Here is a 24,310-nt window from a genome sequence, read left to right on the forward strand (position 1 = left end):
ATATCTAAAGTTTACTATTAGCGTGCTGCTTAACACATTATGTGCAACCGATGTGAGACATTTTGATTTCTTGTGATTGTTCACACTTGTGCAGGTTTTGACAGGAAAAATGAAGCAATGGGCAAAAACATTAATGTGAAAAATCCACCAGTTACTTGTCACCAGATGTTCTTGAAGATCAAATCATATTACATAACTCTGTGTATTTTTAAGCAAAATAACTCCAATTGTCATTTTTATTCACATAAAACAAAGCAATTCTTTGTCGACTAAAAATTGGGTGTGTCAGAAGATCTGTTACATATCCCTGTGTGTATCCAGACTGCACTGACAAGACTACACCTGCATGGGAGTTCATACACAAACAAATATTTATGGAAAAAAGTACTAGGAAACAATGTATTTATACGTATAAAGGCAGGTTAAAAATGTGAATCATGAGTTTCATCTGCCTTTTTACATATAAAAACCTAAAAATACCTAACTCACTCCTTACCTTATTTCTGCAGTTGTCCCATACAAATCCTCATAATCTAAACAAAATTACAAGTCGACTAATACAATTTTTGTTCAACTAAGACACCATAAACCGATTAATCGACTCAGTGACTAAAGGCATACACCCCTACTGATCACAAACAGTAATACATTTATCTCTACCCCTGCATCTCTACATACACAGGCACATACAACCATGCATCCTTATGGGGCTGGTATAAATCCTAAACCCCTTGTGACCTTTGCTGGAGGCCTCTCATCGTCTCGGTACGACTGTAAATCTTACACAGTAATTACAGACTCGCAACCTACTGAGCTGTGAGCAGAGGAGACGAGAAGGCTTTTAAAGGGGATCCAACAGGGAGCAGGATCTGAGAGGTGAGGAATCCTGGCCTGATAATAACTCAAACCTCATTTTAACCAGATTTTAGCTGCACCTGCTCCAAACCGCCCCTGAATAATCAAAGAGGAAGATGTAGGTTGGACAGATGGAGCGCGAGATGAGAAATGGGAGGAAAGATAAGGAGAACATGTTGGCAACAGTGAGAGATGGAGAGAGGAAAAACAGACTGACAGAAGCAGCGGTTTTTACATGAAAGTTACATGAGGGGCGTACAAGCTGTCTTAATGCGCTGGCAGGTGAGTGCACTGGTCATACAGGTCAGGAGCAACTCGGCGAAGTCTGTGTTTATCAATGTTGAACAGTACACATGAACCTGGTTTTAAAAGTGTGCACCGTGCCTTTTCTGTTGTTTAGGTTTTAGTATATACACCTATGGAAACACTAAAATAGATTTTCACTTTACCACAGATTATACTTTCTGTCAAACTGCGTAACTTTTCTGGTATAGAGTCAGTCACCTGCTTGTCTCCATAGAGATGTTATTGCTTTTGCCTTTTATGTTCTACACTACAGTATGGCATTAAACTTAATATCATCAAGCATTTATTTAATTATATTTGTTTTACTGCTCAGAAATGAGTTATGGAGACAATAAGATGGCAAACCCCAACCAGAAAAGTTACACACTGCACCTTAAAATGCCTGTGACTGTCTTATTTGAGGGAACGGGCCATAACTAGGGATGTAACGATAACCGAAATATCGTGATATTGTATCGTCAAAGTTCTCACAATAATATCGTAGACCATCACATATATCGAATTACAAGTCTCTTTGCTTAAATTAAGAGTTATGGTGCAGCAACAGCTAAAAAAAAGACAAAGGGGACTACATAGACCATGATCCTTTGCTCCATTTCAGTGCAGACTACAAGAAGAAATAACAGTTCTAAGCACTTTTAAGTTCTTTGGATTAAGTTTTGTCAACTCATTTTAAGAGGAAAAAGTAGCATATTAACAGTTTTGTTTGCCTACACAAAATATCATAATAAATATCATACCGTGAGATGTACATTTGGATATTGTTACATTCCTAATCGTGAGCCTCCCCTCCATATCGTAATAAATATCGTACCGTGAGGTTCATACCGTGACGATATCGTATCGTGAGACTTGGATATTTTTACAACCTTAACCATAACATTTGATAAAGTTTTGTTTCTCTTATTTTTTTAAAGCTTTGTCATTATCGAAAATATGCTTTGACATTATCTTGAACATGAATTGTTACCCTCCTCTTCCATGAATCCAAGTTGAACGAACACAAAGCAGTTAGTTTCCTGTGGTAATGTTGGCAATCTAAGGCAGAAGGATACCGGAAAGGAAATATGGTTTTAGCTGGCAAAATTTAGCATATTACTGTGGCTTCAATGGGCATAGGTGACAGGTTTTATACTTTTTATTCTTGTATTCCAGTAATTACCTTCATACCATACTGTATTTTCAAAGTTTTAACTAGTACTAGGTTGAAGCCAAAATTTAATAATAACTTTTAAGAACTCCCTTAGGTGTTAGTGTCTGTTCTCGAGGAAAATTTCTGGTTTAAAGCCCCCTCGGCTGATGGCACATTTGTGGTGATATGAAGAATAGCGAGGCTGACCTGTGGTACATTCTCGCGGATGTTGGTGCTGTAGGGCAGGTTGGTGAAGATTGGGTCCATGTCCTGAACATCTGTGATGGAGATGGCCAAGTTAGCCAGACGAGAGAGGGGCTTCTTTTTATCTTGGTCCTGGTGGAAAAAAAACAAACAAACAAACCAAAAAAAAACTGCATCATTATTTTTGTTATTAATGTTTGTGCACTACAAGGAGAAGAAGGCTTTTTTGTAGAAAATAGAGAATTATAGGAGTAGCAGTCACTGAAGCTTGAATAGTTGGATAGAGAAATAGTTTCAGAATATCAGAGCATAAAAAGCAATAAATTAGATTAGATTTGAACTTCATTGTCATTACACATGTACAAGTACAGAGCACGGGCATGGGCATGATTGCTTTGGCTAGAAAGCTCCGCAGTAATGCATTAAACACATCTCTAAGAGCAGGTGGTCCCACTATGTCAAGTTACAGGTCAGATTTGTGGATAGGCAACCTTACTCATAGCAAGGATGCACTTTTTTCAAATTTATTTATTTATTTATTATCTCTTTGTTTAAATTAAGAGTTATTGTGCAGCAAGAGCTAAAAAAAAAAAAAAAGACAGAACTACATAGACCATGATCCTTTGCTCTATTTCATTGCAGACTACAAGAAGAAATAACAGTTCTAAGCATTTTTAAGTCTTAGTTCTTTGGATTAAGTCTTGTCAAGACATTTTAAGAGGAAAAAGTCTCATATTCACAATTTTGTTCGCCTCCACAAAATATCGAAATAAATATCATACCGTGAAATATATTTCGTGAAAATATCGTACTGAGAGATTTGGATATTGTTACATGTCTAATTGTGAGCTTTCCCATGATATCGCAATAAATATCGTACCATGAGGTTCATACCATGACAATATCATATCATGAGACTTTGATATCGTTACACCCTCTAGTTAAATGCCATACTGTGGAGCATTCCAGGCAAAGCAATAACATCTCCATGGAGAAAAGAAAAGTTACACAGAGCATTTTATGTATCATAGGTAGACTGTATACTGTGCACTAACCGTAGCGTTAATAGTGAGCTGATAAGAGGCAGTTCTCTCGTAGTCCAAAGGTTTGATGACTGTGACGGTGCCTCGAGCTCCATCGATGGCGAAAACGTCTGATGGCGGCTGGAAGGAGAAGAGCACGCTGCCCCCAGTGCCCTGGTCTGGATCTGTGGCGTTCACAGTGAACACGGCTGTGCCCCTCACCGTGTCCTGGGAAAAATACAAGAACTGGATTTAAAGGAAGGAAGAGAGAAAAGTCTGCTTTGAGAGTACAGCTGGGAATGACAGAGCTTTAACAATGAACACCTCCTCATTTTAAAACTAGGAACTTTTTCACTTTTTGAGTTCTTTTGCCAGATGCTGTTATTGTAATGGAAATGAAATAATAAATCCAAATATTCTAGTATAAAGGATGAGTTTTAGTTTTGGAAAGTATTTAAGCACTTGACAAGCATTTCTACTTGTCAAAATCTTCTCAACAAAACCTTCTCAACAAATCCATTATTAAGAAAAAAATAATAACAAGAACAACAACAAAAAAATTATGATAAGATAACTGAAGATAGCAACAAGATTTCAGGATCGACCCCCAGGCACTCCGGTTTCCCCATCAGCTGTAGGTAAAAAAAAAAAAAAAAAAATGCACCATATAAAATCCTCTAGCTAAGGCAGTTCTGACCAAAGAAAGCTCAGGATCTGATGGGTCCCTGGTCACTGCTCTACAGTCCCCACTGCCCCTGACAAGTTGCCCCAGCAGCACTGAAGGATGGGTCAAATGTAGAAGACAAATTTCTCTCTGGGGACAATATTATAGACAGTTACAGCACAAAATGTACCAGTCACATGTATTTCAATGTATTTTATCTTATTTTTTGATTCTGTGCTGTAGTTACAGTCGTAATCACCTTGAAACACAAAAGTCGCATTGTCCTCGTCACACTGGTGTTGAAAAACTCATTATAAAGAATGTATCTCAAAAGAATGGCACATTTAGGAAACTGTACAGTCTGTAGACCTAAGGAGCGATTGAACTGCTCCTGACTGACTGCACTTTTATAGTGTACATGTTTAATTCTGCATCCATCTTTTATCCCTCTTCTGTCCTTTAACATCGACCACACCAGCAATTCACTCTCTTTACCTTGCCCTGAAATGCCCTTTTATTTAGTTTTCTTCAGGTTTTTAAGTTGTAGTGACACAAATATAGAGGTACTGAAAGGTTTCTGACCAAGGACACTGTAAATGTTGCAGCCTTATGTAAAATAAATAAATAAATACATATTTGTATACCATCTATAAGCAGGGCTAGGTATTGTGAAACAGTATAGAATATAGATATTGCAAACAAATATATTGTTAGTTTATTTATTTATCTGGGATGTCATTTATTCAGTATAGATAAAAATAAATAAATAAAATAAATCAAGATAATGTATTGTAAACTAGGTATTCTTGTAAGTGGTACATTACACAAAAGTAATAGTGCCCAACTTTATTTACAAATTGAGGGTGTGAGGGAGGGCATCTGATGTAAGTCCCTGCTTTCACCAAAGTAGATAATTTGATTTGGCTTCCCTGGTCTGAAAAGCAAAAAGAAAAGATGCACTATTAGAAGACACATTTGAAGACTGTTTTCATATTTATAATGATCATGAACATAACAAGAGACATGTGAACGTGCTTGTTTGCACTTTGCTATCTGAACCCACTAATCTAGTCCCACACAACAGTTTCTCATCTAAATAAATCAACACTGCTTCTGTCTGATATAATTATCATGCCTGACAGACCGCGCTCGTGAGCAAACTGGAAACACCTGTAAAAGTAAGCTACAGCCAGAAGCTTCATATCACAAATTAACTGGAGGAAAACGCGCTAAAATCTGAATGAATTAAATAGTTGTGCGGCGCATGTTTGTTGCTTGTTGATGCGTGCACCTGCATATCTGACTTGGCGGTCTGCTTTATCTGCTGCTTTGAAGTGAAGAAGCCAGTTTAGCTCGAGTATTAAGCAAATATGTGTTCAACTTATTGGAAAGCGAAACATGTTTAAAGTGTGCGATTTCCAGAGCGCGTTTGTTGCCCGAAGCCTGTGTCATCTATCTCCCTTCACACAGCAGCACCAGAGACAATGGCTCATTAAGATAGCCTGGTGTCAAATGCCCAAAGGTGGGTAAATAACATCACAGGCACAGGTTCAAGTGTTCACACAAACTGGGATTTTGATCTGCAGGATCTGACAGCGCACGGTGTTCAAAGAAGTTCAAAGCTTGATGGAGCAGAGCGGATGACCACAGTGTAATGTGATATGGGTGAGAGGGGAGACAGCACCGCCACTGTGGAGATACACGGAGGTCAAGTAGAAACACAAACAATGGAATTAAACATGAAAATATTTGAATCTCAGAGGAACTTATTGACCAATCATGTAATAACCCAAACTTGAATTTTTCTTAGTTTTCTTGCCACTTTTGCCACCGTGCCAAAATACAAGTCAGATCTGCAGAATGGGGAGACAGCACTGCCACTCTGGAGACGTGGGGATTGTCGGGTGAAAACACAAAGGAAATAAATGTGAAAGAATTTATAACACAATCACGGAATGACCCAAACTATTTTTATTTTGGTTTTGTATGTTTGGCAAACTTATTTCTTTGTGTTTGAGGGGAAAAACAAAGGAGACAACCAAAGCACTGGACAAGAAATAACTGTTAAATGTGTACTGTGTAACTTTTCTGGTGAAGATGAATAGAGAAGAGTAATAGGGCATTAAACATATCCACCTCCATGGAGACAAGCAGGTGATTCAACCAAGCTAAGTTAAAGTTCTCAGAATAAGAATACCGTATTTTCCACACCATAGGGCGCACTTAAAAAGCCTTTAATTTAATCAAAAAACAATTGCGTGCCTTAATAATCCAGAGGGCCTTATATATGAATTTATTCGGGTGTTTTAGTACGACTTTAGTAAACTACAAAGCCGCACAACATTGCAGCATTAAGGCTACTGTAGTCAGGAGCATCGCGGAGTAATACATGCCTGGGCTAAGGTATCAGTATCAACTGTGGTCCAAGTTTTCACGAAGACCGGAATCATCCCTGAACTTCCAGGTAACAGTAACGACAACAATTTGGATAATGGGACACCGTAATCGCCCAACTGTTTGAACAATTATGAGTTATTGTGAATACGCCAGCAATTTGACCGATCTCAGACAGTATTTTTTTTTTACATGTTACAACTGAACAAAGTTGAGAGTTGAGTGAATGCGTTAAATAAAGTTTTACTGACTTATATAACTGTTGTGCTTCGTTTAATGCACCTTATATTCCGGTGCGGTTTATATGTGAAAAAAGCTTGAAAATAGACCATTCAATGACAGTGTGCCTTATAATCCAGAGCGCCCTATAGTGTTGAAAATACGGTACATGTTTTTTCTTGTTTACCCCAATAAAAACAAAGGTAATTGCACAAAAGCTAGTAAAAACAAATGTAACTGAACAAGTTTTAGACTGATTAGTCTAATGTGAAATAAACTGTAGATACTTTTCATAACTATTTCATTGTTTTACTCATATTCAAACTGTGCTTATTCTGAAAATATTACTTAGGGGGAAGGAAGAAAAAAAAGCCTGTTTAAAAAAGTATTTCCACTTTTTTCACAAAATAAAGCTGCAGTCTTTGGTATATATGTATATAGAAAACTTCAAGTAGGCTCCAAGTGCCCAGATTAAGTGTCTCTTCAAATTCAGAGTGCATGTTTACCTAGCTAGAAACATAAAAGCACTTAAAAATGTGCCAAGGTAGACATTAAAATAACCATCTCAGTGAATCGGAGGGATATCCTTCGTCCCTTTTAAAATGAAAATCAAACCAAACTTTAACACCAGCGTAGTCATTTATATACAGCAATACGTGTCTCCATATTTCTCCAGCTCAACTATCTGTAAAATTCCAATGATAAATGGTGTGTGAAGTTGGCTTTGAAAGTGCGACTCATCTGATATTCAAAAGAAAACCCAAACGGCCTTATTTGAGGGATTTTTATCTCACTCCAATCTACAAACACAAGATAAGGCGACAGCAAAACCCCATCCGACTTCCGGAGTAAATCAATGGCAGAAAACCTGTGCTAATTTTCACAACCAAAATACTTTTTTTTTTTTTTGGAATACAAAGAAACAAATTGTAAGTGATTTTGTCTTTAGTTTTAGTTCATTTAAAGACTGTAATCTGAAATCAATAAGCAATACTTGTTCTGTCTTAAAGGGTTTATACCAGAGGATGACTATTATTCAGATGAACATGTGTCATATTTAGCACCTTTCTTTTCTGAAACGTGTTCAATCATGTTTTAGGTGATATATAAATAATATAATAAACAGGGCATAGATTAAATTTTAAACAACACATAATCCAAATTAAGTGCACTTTTGTTTTTTAAATTTTTATTGTAATATTTGTGGGAATTTATTACGTTTGTGGGTTAAACTGACAACTTTGTATCATGTTACAACATATATCTTGAAATCAGCACAACTCCCCTGTCTAATCTGTATGAAATGTCATCTACTACTTTTCTTGCATCAGTGAACAGTGAACAGTAACATGAAAGAAGACACATTAGGTGAGGGTGAACGGGGTGTCCCTGGGACAGTCGCCATTTCTGACACTGAAACCTCACTGAAGGTGGGCTAGTTTCAGTGTAGTTTCAGGCATTTTAATCTTTTGATTTCTTTGATCATTTATTATTTTATCTTTTGAACATCTCTTTTACCAATTTCTGCATAAAAAACAAGCCAACACAGTATGCTATGTGACTGGCATGTGAAAGAAACAATAAAACATGAATATGTATTAAATAAAAGGCAATTGCACACACTTAAAACAATGTTTGATTTTTTTTTTTTTTTTTTTGAATAATGCAAGTGTAAAGGGTAATGGTTGGAGGTGCTTTAGTGCTGTTGACACCTGGGCTCACTCCTCTGCTCCTCCACTACGGCTGCTCCTTTTGGGCGGCTGGACGGCTGTGCTCTTTGACTTTCAAAACCAAACTTCAGGAGATGCAGCTCCTATTGTGCTGAGAACAGTTTAGAGAACAGCTCCTGCACCTTCCTGGACAGTTTCTCTTTTTTTTTGTTGGTTAGATCCCCACCAACATCAGTACAAGTGGTCTGAGTGTCTGTAGGTGCTTTAAGTTTATCTCATGGGCTTTACTGGTGTTGGTTAACTCTTGTTTCAGCTGGACGTTCGTTTCTCACTGTATTGTTATAGAGATATCGTATCTCCTTCGATGCAGTAACTTGGTTTTCCTTCTCTTTACCTTTCTTCTGCGGAGTAGCTTTGAGCTCTTTCAACTCCAGGTCTTTGTACTGAGGAGTTATGAGCCAAACCTGGTCTCTTAAGAACAGAGCATTTGGTGCAGAATGTGTGGAGTCTATCCATGGGTTTACAGAATGATTAGTACAGTTAGAAATGAACTATTCAACTAACTATTAATAAAACAATACTATTATATTATTGATGTAACACTAAAATTGCATCATTATCCATCTGGTAGAGTAAGTGTTAGATCAGCATTTATGATCTACATTCATTTATGTTGAAAATATGTGTGTTGTATGTGTGTACAGTATACATATTTACATATAACTAAGCATACATATTGTTAATGTTACAGTTTTCATTCTAGTTGTGATTTGTCAGTGCCTCATCCTATTATTGGTTTTAAAATAACTACATTTTGTCACTCCCCCTTCAGAGCACTATCAGCACAACACAATCAGCAAGCGTTAATGAAACTACTTCACATCTCATCAGATTTGACAAGTTACGGTGCACAAATTGGTATCATATCTAAAACTTCCACAGACATGTTTTATTTGAGATTTGGCATACATTTGAATTATTATAGCTTTTAAATTAAACAACAATAATCTCAATTTTAATCATTATCACTGATTACTTTTGATTTATTGTTCATGTTGTCAGCAAAGATTTTACATTGTTAAAAGCAAATGACAAAATATGACAAATCAACGCATGTATAGGTAAATCATTAGAATACTAAAATTGTAAAAAGAGTAAATAATGTGTGAAACGTCTGACTTTTGTGTTAAATAAAAAACCTAAACAAAAACAGCATACTATGGCAAAAAAATGACCTCATTACTGTTGCTGTTAGAATAAAAAAATCTACTACATACTGTACGTGAGTGTCATTATTCCTCCGCATGAGTAAAAGCCCATATTAGTCATGGCCCATATTCTTTCATATACAGTGTAAGTGTATGGGAGAGAGTGGGGGCTATTTCCTTTGGGGAGCTGCATGTTAAGTGGTGAGACAGTTGGCGAGGGATGAAGAGACTACCCCACTGCGCCTTATCTGAAGTAACCCTCCTCTTCCTCCTCTCAGAAACACTACTTATATGAGAGAGGAGAAAATATAGACGATGGAGATTTAGAAAGGAAGCTGCCCACTATATTTTGGGCTTTGAGAGCATTCAAAACAGCGAGAAAAAGGGATGTATTGTTTGCAAATCTGTGGAGTGATTTTCCTTAACAATTCGGTGTCCGGTAGGGCTGAATGATTTTGAAAAAGTGTGCGATTTTTCTGTCAAGCATTGTGATTGAGATTAAGTATAGCATTATTTTTCCAAGTGCACATTTAGCGTTGATATTTGAGAGACTGAAACATAAACTGCTAAAGTAACACAAGAATCCCATGCATTTCAAAACATGTTTGCACAGGTATAATAGTTTTGTTTTGTGTTTTATAGATTTTGTTCTTTGCAGAAGAAATTATGCAGTCTTTTTTTTTATGTAATTAGGCCTGAGATATATTGCGATAAACAATAATACTGAAAATACTTCATGCTACTGACACAAAGCAAGATAATCCCAGTAAACCAATTTTTAAATCAACACTATCATTAAAAAGGTCTAAACTGCAAACAACACATGGTAAATTAACCAATAATTAGCAATAGAAGTTATTTATTCTACTCTCTACAGCTCACATCTTACCTTATTACATCAAAATGGCAAAAAAAACAAAAAAACTCACTGCTATTGCTAAGAAAGTATACAGACGATAAATACTGAGCCCCAAACTATATTGTTCCAGCTTTTATATATTAAACAATAAGTCAGTATAGTAATTATCTTGACAGACCTATATGTAATTTTCATCTTATTAACATGCTATTACTGTTGTGTAAAGATGTATTTTAGTATTTTGAGATACTTGAGTGATCTAAGTCTGTACAGAAAGAGGACTAAAGCTTACAATTCTTGAAGTCCTTGGAGTGAATTGTATATGTTTTAGGGAAGCCAAAACAACGCAAATTTAGGCAATGGCGCATACTTTTGCAGTTATTTGCATATGAAAGAAATAAACACATTTAGATCTTCACAATGCCAAGAAAAGAGCTTCTGTTGTGTCAAGAGGAAACAAAATAGAGACTTGAGAAAAATGCATAGTTCTTGTGTATTTTAACCCTAAAACACAATTTTAAGATTTTAGGTTTTTCAATGTAAATATACAAATAGCCTACCTATTATTTTCAGTTTAAAAGATGCACTGAATTTATAGTTCAAGGTTATACAATATTATTAGAGACAACAACAACTGATTACAACATACAGTATATACTAAATGTAAAGCAATTTTCAGTATTTTAAAAAGCACTACAAAATGACAATGTAATACTTTATAAGCCCTCACAAATTTGTAAAACAATGTATAAAGACCCAAATCAAAGCCTGTTGCTATTAATATCAGCATTCAACGTTTCCCAATAATTAGCAATGATCTGGCTTTTAAAGGGCCTTTATTATGCAAAATTGTCTCTGTTTCTGTCGCTTTAAGCCATGTTAGAATGTTGTTACCTCTTCAAAAACAAACCGAGAGTTGTGTTTTGTTCCATTCAAATGTTTGAGTAACCCTGCATTAGGCTGTCAACAGCTCCAAAGCTGGTTTTTATGTTAAACATGTGAATGAAACGAAACACAACTCCATGTTTTTGATGAGTAAATATTATATATGATATGGGCCCCTATAAGTTACCTCAGTCATGTGTGGCCATGAGTCATTCCCAGTATACTGAGTCAAAATGAAAATAGAAAACAAGGTTTAAAAATTCAACATAAACATGAAAAGTTATTTAGCAAACTTTATCATAACTTTCCTTCAATTTGCAGGCCTTGTCATCAGTTATAAAATCATTGTATTGCACCAAGGCAAATAGTCCATATCGGACAACTCTGAACAAAATACCTAACCTTGTTCCTTTGTTTATTGAAATCCACACAGTATTGAGGATAAGTGAACTGTAGCAGAAGCTCCTTGAACTGTGATGATGGATACATTTGTAGAGAAAATGAAATAAAACACATGCAAGTGTAGAGTGAACAGAGTTTGGCAGAGCAGCAGATCTGGGCCCATAAAGCTAAAAGCCTGTCGCTAACAGCCATAGCACAGCTCTAATAAAGGTGGGACTCCCACCTCTCTTTTAACTGGCCCGGATAATGTACTTGTGTAGCTCTTGGCAGGAAAAAGGGGATGTCTCTATTGGGTTTGGTTCAACTTGACAGAGAGGCAGGTGGGACATCCCAAGCTTAGTCTGGGACCAAAGGGAAGGTAGAGGAGAGGGTGAGAGAGGTGAGAAAGAGAGAACGACAGAAAGAGAAAAAGAGCGAAAGAGAGAAAGAGAGAGAGATTTTGAATGAGCTTCTTTAGGGACGACTATTAATATCATACCAGATCCACAAACAGTTCACTTATGTGTCAGTGGGGCAGTAGAAAGCCAAATGTGTTTAGTAAAAAGGCCAATTATTCTCTTCAAAATTAAAAAGCACTCGCTGGTAAAAATGTGAATTAACAGGTCTGCAAGGTCAAAATCTGGTTGTGTTCAAATTCAACAATTTAACAATTTGATGAGGTCAGAATTTCAGATGGAGAGAAAAAGGGCCAGTATAACTCTATGGGTGAGTTACAGTTTATGAAGTAAGAAATAACTGAAAATATTTTATGCTGAACCAGATTATTATTGAATAGTGAACGGGTCCACCAACTTGTCACGTTAAACTTATGGCTCAAAGTCCTTTCAGCTGAAGTACTGGGCATTTATGTTTGAGAAATATTACCACTTTCTTAGAGTGAAACAAAAACCCACTTTAATTAATTTGTGTTAACAGGAGAGATTGAGTATTGTGCCATCTAATTACACTGTTATTAACCAGCTCAAAACATCTGCATTTTAACAGTTAAAAGAAAATTTCTAACAAAGAAGACCTGCCATCCAGTTGATGCAGAAAACTTGAATGCTTTTGGTCCACAAATTACTACAGTTAACACAATCACTGAGGTATAGACTGAAGGAATGTGGATCTGTCAATGCCATTTAAAGCACAAATGAGCCTAACCTGTTTACCAAAAGCTCAAACAGAACCAGAGCCTATATCATATCCTGGGTTGATGATTCTTACTATGATTCAGCAGTGGTCGTCTCTATTGATTTTGTGCTTGGAAAATGCCGTGTTCTCAGGATGAAGTATTTCCTAAACAGACTGCTGAAATGAGCTAAAGGTAATCCCCCACTAAACACTCAGGTGTTTTGCTGTCATGTGTTCAAAGATAAATACACAGATGGTTTAGCTGGAGTAAGATATTTATAAGGTTGTATCCAGTACTTTCATAGGGAAATGACCTGATATTTGACCCATCCTTCAATGACACTAGGACAACCTGTCAGCAGCAGATCTAAAGAGCTAAATCTGGTCAAGCCTGGAGGATTTTACATACGTTGTGAACTTCTGAGTAGCTAAGAAATGCACGGAAGAGCACAGTGGTTAGCACTCATGCATCAAAAAGAAAAGAAGGTCCCAGGTTCGATTCTGATGTAATCTGCATGTTCTCCCTGTGTCGGGGGATGTGGTCTAACGTCCACCTAATGTTGTCCTGACCAAACTTAGCTCAAGGTCGTGGAGACGGGCCCCAAAGTGCTGTACAGTTGCCCAAGCAGCAACACTTCACACTCCTCACACACTTTGACAATACTTTGATAAAACTATAGACGTGTGGGCCTGTCTACCAGATTTCAAATAGGCGTGATTGACAGGCGGATAAACCAATCAGATAAATGCACTGCCTGTTCGTGGCATAACAAACATGGCAGCTTATGAGTAAAAAAAGCACTAAACTCTTATGTATCTGAGGTAAAATAAGTTATATACTTTATTCTGAATAATACAAGTATATTGAAGAGGAGGTGTCTTAAACATTTGGGAGACATGCTCTAAACTGGCAGCTGCAGTTGGACTCAAATAAAGATACTGTTTGGTTGCTGTACCTCTTGCAACATTACTTTTTAATATTATTTTTCCATTGACTTGACAGAACTTTAAGAACAGAGTCTTATTTCAAAAGTTGTTGACCTGGGAAGACTATCGTCTTATACTTAAATACATACTACTTGTATTTAAGAGCAGAAATATCGACCCCAACAGTTTATAAAGTACCTTAAGTAATAAATGACCCGTCTACTGTTATTACCTGGCGTCTACAACCTGGACAATAGCATCCATGCCGTGACTTCACAGCAAAAAACCATGCTAACCCGTCTCAACGTACATTTTGTTCAGTATTTCAACATTAAGCTTAAAGTTTCTTCCTGAAGCTGGTAAAGACCATTCTCCAAGTGGTAGATTCGAGCACAATGCAGCGCTCTTATTTTGTCAGAAATGTTAAAGACAGTGTAATTTGCAGGGGCAGTGGCCGGCCTGAGGCTCCCTGTGGTTGGGCTCCGGCTGTTCTCCACAATAGAGTCGTGATTACACCTACGCGAGTGGCGGCGTTCGCTGGTCGCTTCTGGCTGACGGCTCGGCGGGTTTGTGATTGTACAGGCCCCTATCGCACTTTCTACTTCCTGCCTCTTGCTGCGCTGTCCCTCCATCTCCACCTCCCACATCAGGCCTGTCACTGGGCACGCTGAACCCCAAATTATTCTGACCCATGAGCAGACAAGGCAAATAATTAACTTGGAAGAAAGAAAAGAAAGAAATATGAAGGGTGTTAACCAAAAGGTCTTCAATTGAGGACCTATAGGCTTACATTATAATAAAAAGCTCCAGATTCAGGAAAGTTAAATACAGTTGTTACACTTGACACCTGCTAGTTAGATTTTGAATGCACACTTTTTTATATGGTTTTTACATGCGCAACAATATGCATCATTTTTTATTTCTCCTCAAACCCCCACCTAAATCTGTACTAAACCGAATATATAATAGAGATAAAATAAGTCAAAACTGGGCATGAACCAGGTCTAAACTGAGTAAAAGTAGCTAAAGCAGGACTGAACTTTAAATAAATTGTGTGGGATCTCAGTTTGAGGAACTTTACTCGAGGCTTAACATACAAATACTTCTGCCCCCATGGTTTTAAAGCTAAGAGAACATGTATTTGTCTCTCAATGGGAAAAGACCAATGTTGCAATGCAGAGATACAATAAAATGCAGTTGAAAATTAAGATATAGACTTAAATGTAATCATTTAACTAGAGAATATTAGAATATACAGATATGCATGTGTAAAGATACAAAAAGGTGTACAAATGTAAAAGTGTGCAAGCAGAGAGTAAAACACATTGTGATTAATGGCTCAGATTTTTATAGCACTACTTTTGCTTTTCACACTTAATGGTAGGCTAAGGCACAACAGCACACAACATGGGGACAGTAGCTCAGAGCTTGAAGGTTTGAATAATTAAAAAAAAAGACATTGGTTGACAGGTTGGCAGTGTGATTCCAGTTGTCCTTGGGCAAGTCCTTAGTGTGCGTACACTGGTGTATGAATGTGTGTGTGGTTCCTTGCTGTAAAGTGCTTTGAGTAGCCTGATTCATCAGCCGGTTTCACTTCATGGAAATCGTCTGACCTCGCAGCATTAGGGTTTGTTCGCTGGATGGGAGGCGGGAACTTTTTTTATTTAACCAATCACTGCTATCTGGTCATGACGTACGTAATGCGCCAAATCCCATAGGACGAAGGGCAATAACGTCTTTCTCATTGATAAAATACACCAAACATTCTCTTTGTTCCTGCTTTAAATCCTCAATCTCGGGAATCGTTGCCAACACAGAATGTATGGTTTCGCCTACATCCATCTCGACCGCTTTGTTTACTGTTGTGCTGTACCACAAACGGGATTCAGACAGGCGCTTGAGTTTGATGTCATGGCTTCACAGCTCTTCACTGATTAGCCAGTGCGTGGTTTACAACTTCCGGGGTTCTTGCAAACTAGTGTACTCCGATTCCTGACCTGGAGAGAAATGAAATTGAGCGGAGGCACTAGGTGGCACCAGCCTGACTACGCTTTGAGTGTCTTGAAGGTAGAACGGCAGAAAAGCGCTGTATAAAATTGTGACCATTTAACAAAACATACAGTGGAAATTCTGAAAGTGACTTACCCAAGGACACGGTTTGCAATAATGGGGACTGGGGATGGGATTGAAGCTTCCAAGTAAAGGGCTATTTTATAATCTTCTTGCACCTGTACAAATTAATCTAGTATTGACTTTTTTGTCTGTATCTCTCATACCAATTAAACAATAAAAACCTATAACATATATATTATTTAATCTTACAGTATGAGCAGTGGAGACATGGGAACCTGGTAATGGTTTGGTGGTGGGCAGTGAGTGCAGAGATGCTGAGGCAGGTGAATCGTGAACAAAGTTAAATTAATCATTGCGCTGACACATAAAACCATATTTCACTGTAGAAATGAGCTTATCAATAATTCACAGATATTGAAACAAGACTAAGTGTCCTTCATCTGGCATACGCTTCAACTAAATGAGCTAAAACAGTACACTCTGTTAGAACATGGCTTATGTAAATACGAACCCCCAAATAAACAGCCAAATATAGGGGTCGGGGAAAAGCTTGTTTGTGTACAAAATGTGGATTATGAGACAAAACAATATCTTTTACAGCCTGAACTTTATAGAAACTCCATGTTGCAATCATGTTCCTGGTACAATGAGTCCCAAGGCTCCTGGATCAGACCACTATAACTCAACATAAAGTCATATATCACGGCAATCGGCTTCAAAAACCAATGAGAGAGTCGTCATAAAACAGGCTGCTGCATCAACATTCCTCTCCGGTACAAAACAGGGATAGTATTGGGCTAACACTGTGAAGGATTCAGCAGGTAATACTCAATATTAGTGTAATAATGAAAGCAGTTTAATGGTGCACTATGTAACCTTTCTGGTGGGCGGAGTGCACCACAAGCTTGTCTCCATGGAGATGTTATTGCCTTGAAGTGTGGCTTTGACTTATTTATCTTGCATTTATTTCATTTTGTTATAATTTGTGCTCTTTAAATTGCAATATTAATCTAAAACGACTTAATAAAATAAAAAAGTGTGCTGACTTCCATGTTAGAAAACGGCAATGCTCAATGGGAGCTGATGTCGCTGGAAATGTCATTGTAACCCGCATCTGAGCCACTTTTATTGTAGTGTGTCAGTTCCTCTCTATCCCGATTTCCCCCACTTCCTTTAAGTTATGGGGTCAAAGTGTCACCTCCTCCTCCTCCGCTGTGGTTGTGGCATGGTCTGGCGTCCGCAAACAAACCCTTCGAACAGGCCATGTACGGGGAGACGTTTTCTGCCCAGAATTCAAAGGTCAGGTCTTTGCTATGGTCTGATTCATCCCCAAATCAACTAAACTAAGACATACCCTGATGGCAAGGTAAGTTATGGTAGAAGGACACCATTTTTTCCACCTACTGAACCCTGGAATCCAAACCTTGAACGTGGATTACAGCTGAATCTGCATCACTGAATCATCACGGACTATACCCACAAACTGCAATCACTGGACTGGTTTAAAATGTTTATTTTGTTCTTGTTTTGTTGTTGTGTTATCATTTGCTTAAATTATTTCAATATATTTAGCACCAAAACTCTAAATACTGTCTCCTGTCCATTCACTCATACTCTGGCTCCTTAAAGAACAAGTCATCTGATGCTGCTAAACTGTGTAGCCGTAGTCTGCACCCTAGCCCTAAATTTGTAAATTTGCGTAACATCATCACAACAAAGAGTCGGCATGGATAACTGCAAATCATGCTAGCTTTCACTTGTAACAAAATGACAACGCAGCAATGCCTAATCCTACATGTGTCACTGATTAAGAGAATAAAATTTGAGAATGAAGTAGAGAGCTGGTGTCTGGGGTTGATCGACAATATGGTGTCTTCAAAACAAAAAAGTGATTAGCATGAGCACGTGAACACTGCCAAACAACTGAAGAAAGTGTTGGATCCGTGCACGGCTGTCACCTGGCGGCAGCGGCAGTAATACGAACGGAGAGAAAATAGCACCAAGCGATTCTGAGGTCTGAATTTTTCATTGACAAAGGTTTTGTGATGCAAATGTATCAATCACTCTTTTGAACACATATTGTTCTGAGAAGAAAAAACGCTTTATTTTCGTGACCCCAGCCAACTTGCCGGACTACTTTCGTCAGTTCACCGGACGCTGTTAGAGGTAAGTCAGTGTGGATGCACGACACTGCTGACAGGGATGCCATACAGATTGGGGTGGGCGATATATCGATATTTTAAATATATCGAGAATTCTGACATATCGTATATATCGATATAATGCTTAGATTCAATTCTGATTTCGCCGCTTCACTTGTTTACCTTCTCTCTCGTCGCCTCCGCCTCACTGATTTTGTTCGCTCATGTCTCATTCACTCCTCACTATCGCCGTGAACGCTGAAAGTTGGTGCCAGTGAAAAGCTTCAAGCACCACGAACCTTTTCCACCATTTACAAACAAAACCATCAGCAGCACATCCTCATATTCCACCGAGTCGTGTCCTTCAGCCCGAAAGAAGCTAAACGAGTTGAGCTGCATGAGAAGTGCGCTGTTTATGCAAATGAGCCATGCGCTTAAGTTTGGTTTCTGTAAAATGTAAACACACTTGCGCAAAACTGCATTAAACACATTATTATCGCAAACGGGCTGATGTGGCTCTAGAGTCGTTATGCTTTATATATTGTAAAGTTTATTTATGCAGAAGATTTTAATTAATAATCTGCTGCAGTGTCACTTGTACAACAGTGTTTGGAAACATTGGGTTTGATCTGCAGTGGATTGTGGGAAACCTCAGAACTCCTTACTGCTGGATAATAACATGGATCTATTGAAATAAGGAACATCCTGAGCTTCTTCTGCTAAATGAGCTCATGGTTCTGGTTCTGGTTTGGATAACAGAGTTAATGCAAAGTGCAAATGTGTTGAGTTGTTTTATTTATGAATGAAAAGAAGGAAATATGTATTATTTCTTTTATTATACAGTTAAATTATTATTTATGTAATTAGCTTTTTTTGTAATCTTAAATGTTCCTATATGAACTGCCGACCTCTTACACTTCAATAAAAAAAAAAAAAGACCTTGTGGAATTTGGCAGATTTGTTTTTGCAGTTTTCAGTTTTAGGGGGTTATTTTTTCTTGAACATATATCGAGATATATATCGTATATCGAGATATAGCAAAATATATCGAGATATATTTTTTTATCCATATCGCCCAGCCCTAATACTGATTCATGTCAAAAAACCCAAACTATCCCTTTTAACATTGCTCAAACATGCATGAATCCCTCCAAATACAACTTTGACTGACTAAATGTGAACCGGAAACAAATATGACATGGTTAAAAGCTCTGAAAAGTAAATTTTGCATAATAGGTCTGCTTTTAACTTAATGATTGGCCTACTACAGCGCCCTCCATCACATTTGAGAATACATGGTCACAAGTAACTAGTTCGAGGAGTGGCTCATTTTGCATATTGTAGTGACGGTTTTTAGGAGGATGTACCAGTGTCACCAGAATTGCAATTAATTTTAACTTATTTATCTACTAACACTTTTTATTATACTAGTTGCGCTGTATACCTTTCAGAGCTCAAACGTTTTATCAACATGTGCTTGGCTGGAGCATAAGAAATTAATTTGTGCTTAAGCGGGGCACGTGTCGCACATAGACTTTTAACCACTATTTTATATTCATCCAAGTGCATGTATTCTATTTTGTGGCCCCAGGTTCATTATGACAAACATGAAACACACTGGGAGTATGCTTTATCTGTATTGATTATATTATTCAAGATGTTATTAAATTTATTATTGACTGGAAAGCCATTTTACAGCAATTTAGCACACGGGTCAACTGTGGCCAAACGCACCAGCCCGAATCTGCCTGTAGCACCCGTGAAAATAGAAAGCACTTTTTGGCTTTTTGATTGCTATATTGAGTTTTTGTTATGACATCCCAGTTTCCCTGACAGCCCCTGTAAAAAACATACACACAAAAGTCACACAAAGATGGGAGGAACAATTTTTTCTTCTCTGTTACAGAGGGCTGCATCTATCATTTTTTCCATTGTCCAAAATACATCCAAATGCACCTACTTCAATGGGTCTTAGGCAAAGATATGGTAAACATGTAATTCTGTAAACCAACATTAGTTGTACTTGAGAGGCAGCCAATATTCCTACATTGCCTAGAACAAGGGTGGGCAAACTTTTTGACTCGTGGGCCACAAAGGGAAGCAGATGGATGGAGTGTTTTTGGTAATCCACCTCATAAGAGAAAAATAATAATAATAATAATAACCTGGGATATGTAGAAAACCTATCCATTTGTTTTTGAAATATCCCATCACTAAAAATCATTACAAAGCATTCCAACAAAATATCTGGCTTTCAAGTCCCACAGAATTTACTATTTAATGAAATGACTTTTAAAACACTTAAAATTATCATTATTATCATTATTCAAGTTTGGCAGGCCGGATTAAAAAGATTAAATGGCTGTATATGGCCCCCAGGTTGTAGTTTGCCCACCCCTGGCCTAGAATGTTCCATAGTATTGATATAAAAACGTAATGACCTCTATGGAGGAAAGCAGATGGCGCTACCAAGTCAAGTAACATTCTTAGTACTAGCGAACTTGCTTCTACAGAGATCTGAGCTGTTTTTTGAGGTGTTTTTGAGCAATAAAAGTGAATAACACCCATAAAGTACATAAAAGCCACATATATGTCAAATGTCATACTGTACAACATTGCAGGCAGAGCAATAACATCTCCATAGTGGCAAGAAGATGGCAAGCTCACTAAAACAGTTAGGCAGTGAACCTTTAAAAACTATTTTTTAATTTGAACAAAGCAAATACTTAAAGTCATTGTTCACTATGGCTGTGTCCAAATGTCCACCCTAGACCTAGTCACAGAGACACACAGCTCACTACTTTCAGGTCACGTGACTCTGGCATCTGGGTGAAAAAAAGTCAGCTAAACTCCGACAAAACTTTTCACATAATAGCGTAATTGGACTGGCACTCAAGTATTTATGGTCTAATAATAACCATACAAGTTTTTGTCTAAATGGATCTCATCAATCACTCAAATGGGCTGGATTATTTGCTATAAAATGTGGAAATTATCAATCTTTTAACAACTAATCCTAGCAACTTTACACAGCAAAGATTTAAGAGTGTTTCATTTATAATCAGGGATCAACAGTGCGATAAACCAGAACTCTTATCTGCTTTCATTCAGTCGTGTTGTATCCGGTTAAAGACCTGTCGCGTTCCAGTGTTGTTATTCCAGCTCTTGCAATGCTTTGTGCTTTATATTGACCGGTCTAGTGGTCACTGCCGGACACTACTATTCAAGGTGCATTGTGGGAAATTTTGCACTCCCTATTTTCTCAACTACTGTACATTCGGACACTGTTAACAATGGCGTGACCCCTAGACAGTGCCCGAAGTAGGAAATAGTGAACATTTGGAAACAGCCTACTCCTAATCAACCTCAATCATATGCAATCCAACATATACACCGTAATTTCCAGACTATAAGCCGCTACTTTTTTCTCAGATTTAGAACCCGGAGTCTGATACAATGATGTGGCTAATATATGGACAGATTATTTGTTTGGCACATTGTTCATTCATATATACGGTCTATAGTTTGGTAACAAGTCGGATGTGCGCGCAGTCTGAGTGCAGAAAGCGCCGCTGTCTGTGCGGTTCTCACATGGATCTAGGGTTAACATGAAAATGCAGAGTTATTTAGCACTTAAACAGTTTAATGCCATGTGATAAAATAAGTTATGATGATATGAAGAAACGTCTCAAAATTCAGTAGCCGGACATTCATTCATATCTGATTGATACAACTAACCTAGCCCCCGGGGAAGCCTGAAATCTGCTGAAATCCTACGAGACACTGACACATGAATATGGAGCATAACACTGACATGATACAGACAGAACAGAGGCTCTTTTCTGCAGGAGTCATGCGCCATAAAGTGCAAGGAGAACAGTTATTTTGCACTTCATGCACACACGCTCGACCCTTCTCATGGAAAACACCCGAAGAAATGCAGATGATGCAGCTTTTAAGTTAAAGGCAATTGATGTGGCTGTTGAAGAAGTAAACAGAGCTGCTGCGCGTGAGCTTGGCATTAATGAGTCGATGGTGAGATGTTGGTGACGGCAGCGTGATGAACTGACTCAATGCAAAAAGACAACAAAAACTTTCAGAGGCGATAAAAGCAGATGGCTCGAACTTAATAACATTCTTAAAGACGTGGACACCTGCAGCTTATATTCAGGTGTGGCGTATATATGTATATTTTTTTCATTTTGTTAAAATTTTGTTGATGTGGCTTATATTCAGGTGCACTCAGTAGTCCGGAAATTACGATACTAATATATATAATATTACAATTGTAATATATTATAATACAACCTAAACACAAGTAGGATGTTATTTTCTTGAAAGAAGTTTTTTGTTTTTTTTTTCCCTCTAATACAGTGTACTTTTTATAACCATTCCATTGGTACGTATAGAGCTTAATTGTATTGGTAAGAAATACATTGTGTTCACTGTGAAACTCCTTTGCCCTGACACTGCCGCTTCAAACTGAACTTATTCTTCTTCTCGAAATACATTTGACCCGACATGCCCAGTGACTTTCTGTCCAACGCGCTCCATTAGTGCGACATACAACACACTACATAGATCCTCATTGTACAGTAGAGAGGGCAGCACTGAAAGTGTCTAACATTATAACCTCTTTTCATTCGATCTGCACTTCGGTTCTGCTCTCCAGAAAAGAATGAGCGATGGGCGATTTTGTGGAGAGGCACTCAGACGAACAATATGATTCTCCTATGGCAAAAGTGGTAGACAGGGAGACAAGCCACAACAGTGAGGAGAGGACAGCCCAAGAATGTCCCAAATTGTTCCTGTCTATTTGAGGACCCACTCTGCCCAATGTAAACTTTTAAAAGGGTGCTTGGACCGTCAAATAGTCTCAGATAGCTGTGATTTGGATAATTCGAGGACACTTGTTTTATGGATGCTGATAGTTACACAGTTTGACCACACAGAATGAATTTGTAACTGGATTGTTTTTGTCTGAAGTAGATTTCAATTTACAAATCTTCTCAATGCTGCGTACAGAACTTGTCCTGCTTTGAACTCTGCTTTAGTCCTGCATATAGACTTTGTTCATGTTCAAGTCCTGGTATAGAATTGGTCCATGTCTAGATCTGATTGATGACTTGGCCTGCTGATGCCATCTGCGTGTCTCCATGAGATAGATGATTTTCATGCCATACTGTGGAACATTCCAGTCAGAGCTATAACATCTCCATGAAGAAAAGAAGGTGGCAGAACCTCCACCAGAAAAGTTGAATGTAATCCTTCATTCATCCAAGTTTCAAAGCCAGTCATCCGGACAATGTTACTGAAATAGAGATGCTCTGGCTGCCATCCGGATGCCATTACCACAACATTATGATAATATTGGATGATTGTAGCGGAAACATCTTAATTTTCCTAGACAAGTAGCTTTGAAACCTCTTCTACCAATGTGCGCTTATTCACTAAATAATTTAAATTTGAGTAAGGAATTTTAATTGAGAAAGGTAACCAAATTAATTTTAAAATTCATCTTTTAATCATCAAACATACCTACATACAATTGAGTTGTAAGTTAGAATGGTTACTGAACAAGAATGCATATCCAGTAATGACCTTTTTGCATCGGTCTACGTGATTAGTTTTTGTAGAAACTGTATTAAACACCTTCTCTATGTAACATTTTAGTATTTTGTTATTGAACTGGAAGCAGATTACTTTTCTATATGGGGCCTTTCACAATCTAGACTAAAGTAATTGATGAGTGCTAAAGTTAAAGGGTGCCAAATTAAGTCGTAAAACTCCGAAAGGACACGTTCCAAATATAGACGGACAGGTAGTTTTAGCAGTGCAGACAGTAATGGGTTTTATAGCTTGCCCTTAAGTAGTAGTTCCTCCCTGTCTGAGCTTATGGCACAGCCACTCTAAAGAACAACACCTGTTTGTCTGAATGTACCAGTAATCAGACATGGAACGCCGCTGGGATCCAGGGAGGGAGGGGGAGGCCAGATGGACCGATCCCAGGAGAGGTGCACAAGGACGGGCCACTCTGACAAGTCCTGCAGCCTCTCCAACCACGCTCTGTAAACTTATTTATCTCAATTGAGAATAAAGTGGAAGTATTTCTTTAGGTATAGACTGACCTGTAACAAATAAAACAGCAAAGGAAACTTGTAAAAAGAGAATGAGAAAGTAAACAGAATGCCTAATGCAGGTAGGGGCCGCAGAGGGCCAGCAGTCCTCCCTGAGAC

The 24,310-nt window shown here is 37.9% G+C and overlaps 1 protein-coding gene across 1 annotated transcript in view; it reads right to left on the bottom strand.

Annotated features, from left to right (window-relative positions):
- The window catches only part of cdh23 (cadherin-related 23), a 328,046-nt gene that overhangs the window by 194,634 nt on the left and 109,102 nt on the right, over positions 1-24,310 (bottom strand). Inside the window, exons 8-9 of the mRNA XM_055162881.1 lie at positions 3,553-3,747; positions 2,501-2,629 (exon numbers count right to left, since the gene is read on the bottom strand). Of these exons, the coding sequence (XP_055018856.1) occupies positions 2,501-2,629; positions 3,553-3,747 (324 nt within the window). The remainder of the gene's footprint in view (positions 1-2,500; positions 2,630-3,552; positions 3,748-24,310) is intronic.

The sequence above is a fragment of the Boleophthalmus pectinirostris genome, unplaced genomic scaffold (genome assembly GCF_026225935.1).
Source record: "Boleophthalmus pectinirostris isolate CB_2022bp ecotype Guang Dong unplaced genomic scaffold, ASM2622593v1 HiC_scaffold_5, whole genome shotgun sequence".
Classification (NCBI taxonomy): domain Eukaryota; kingdom Metazoa; phylum Chordata; class Actinopteri; order Gobiiformes; family Gobiidae; genus Boleophthalmus; species Boleophthalmus pectinirostris.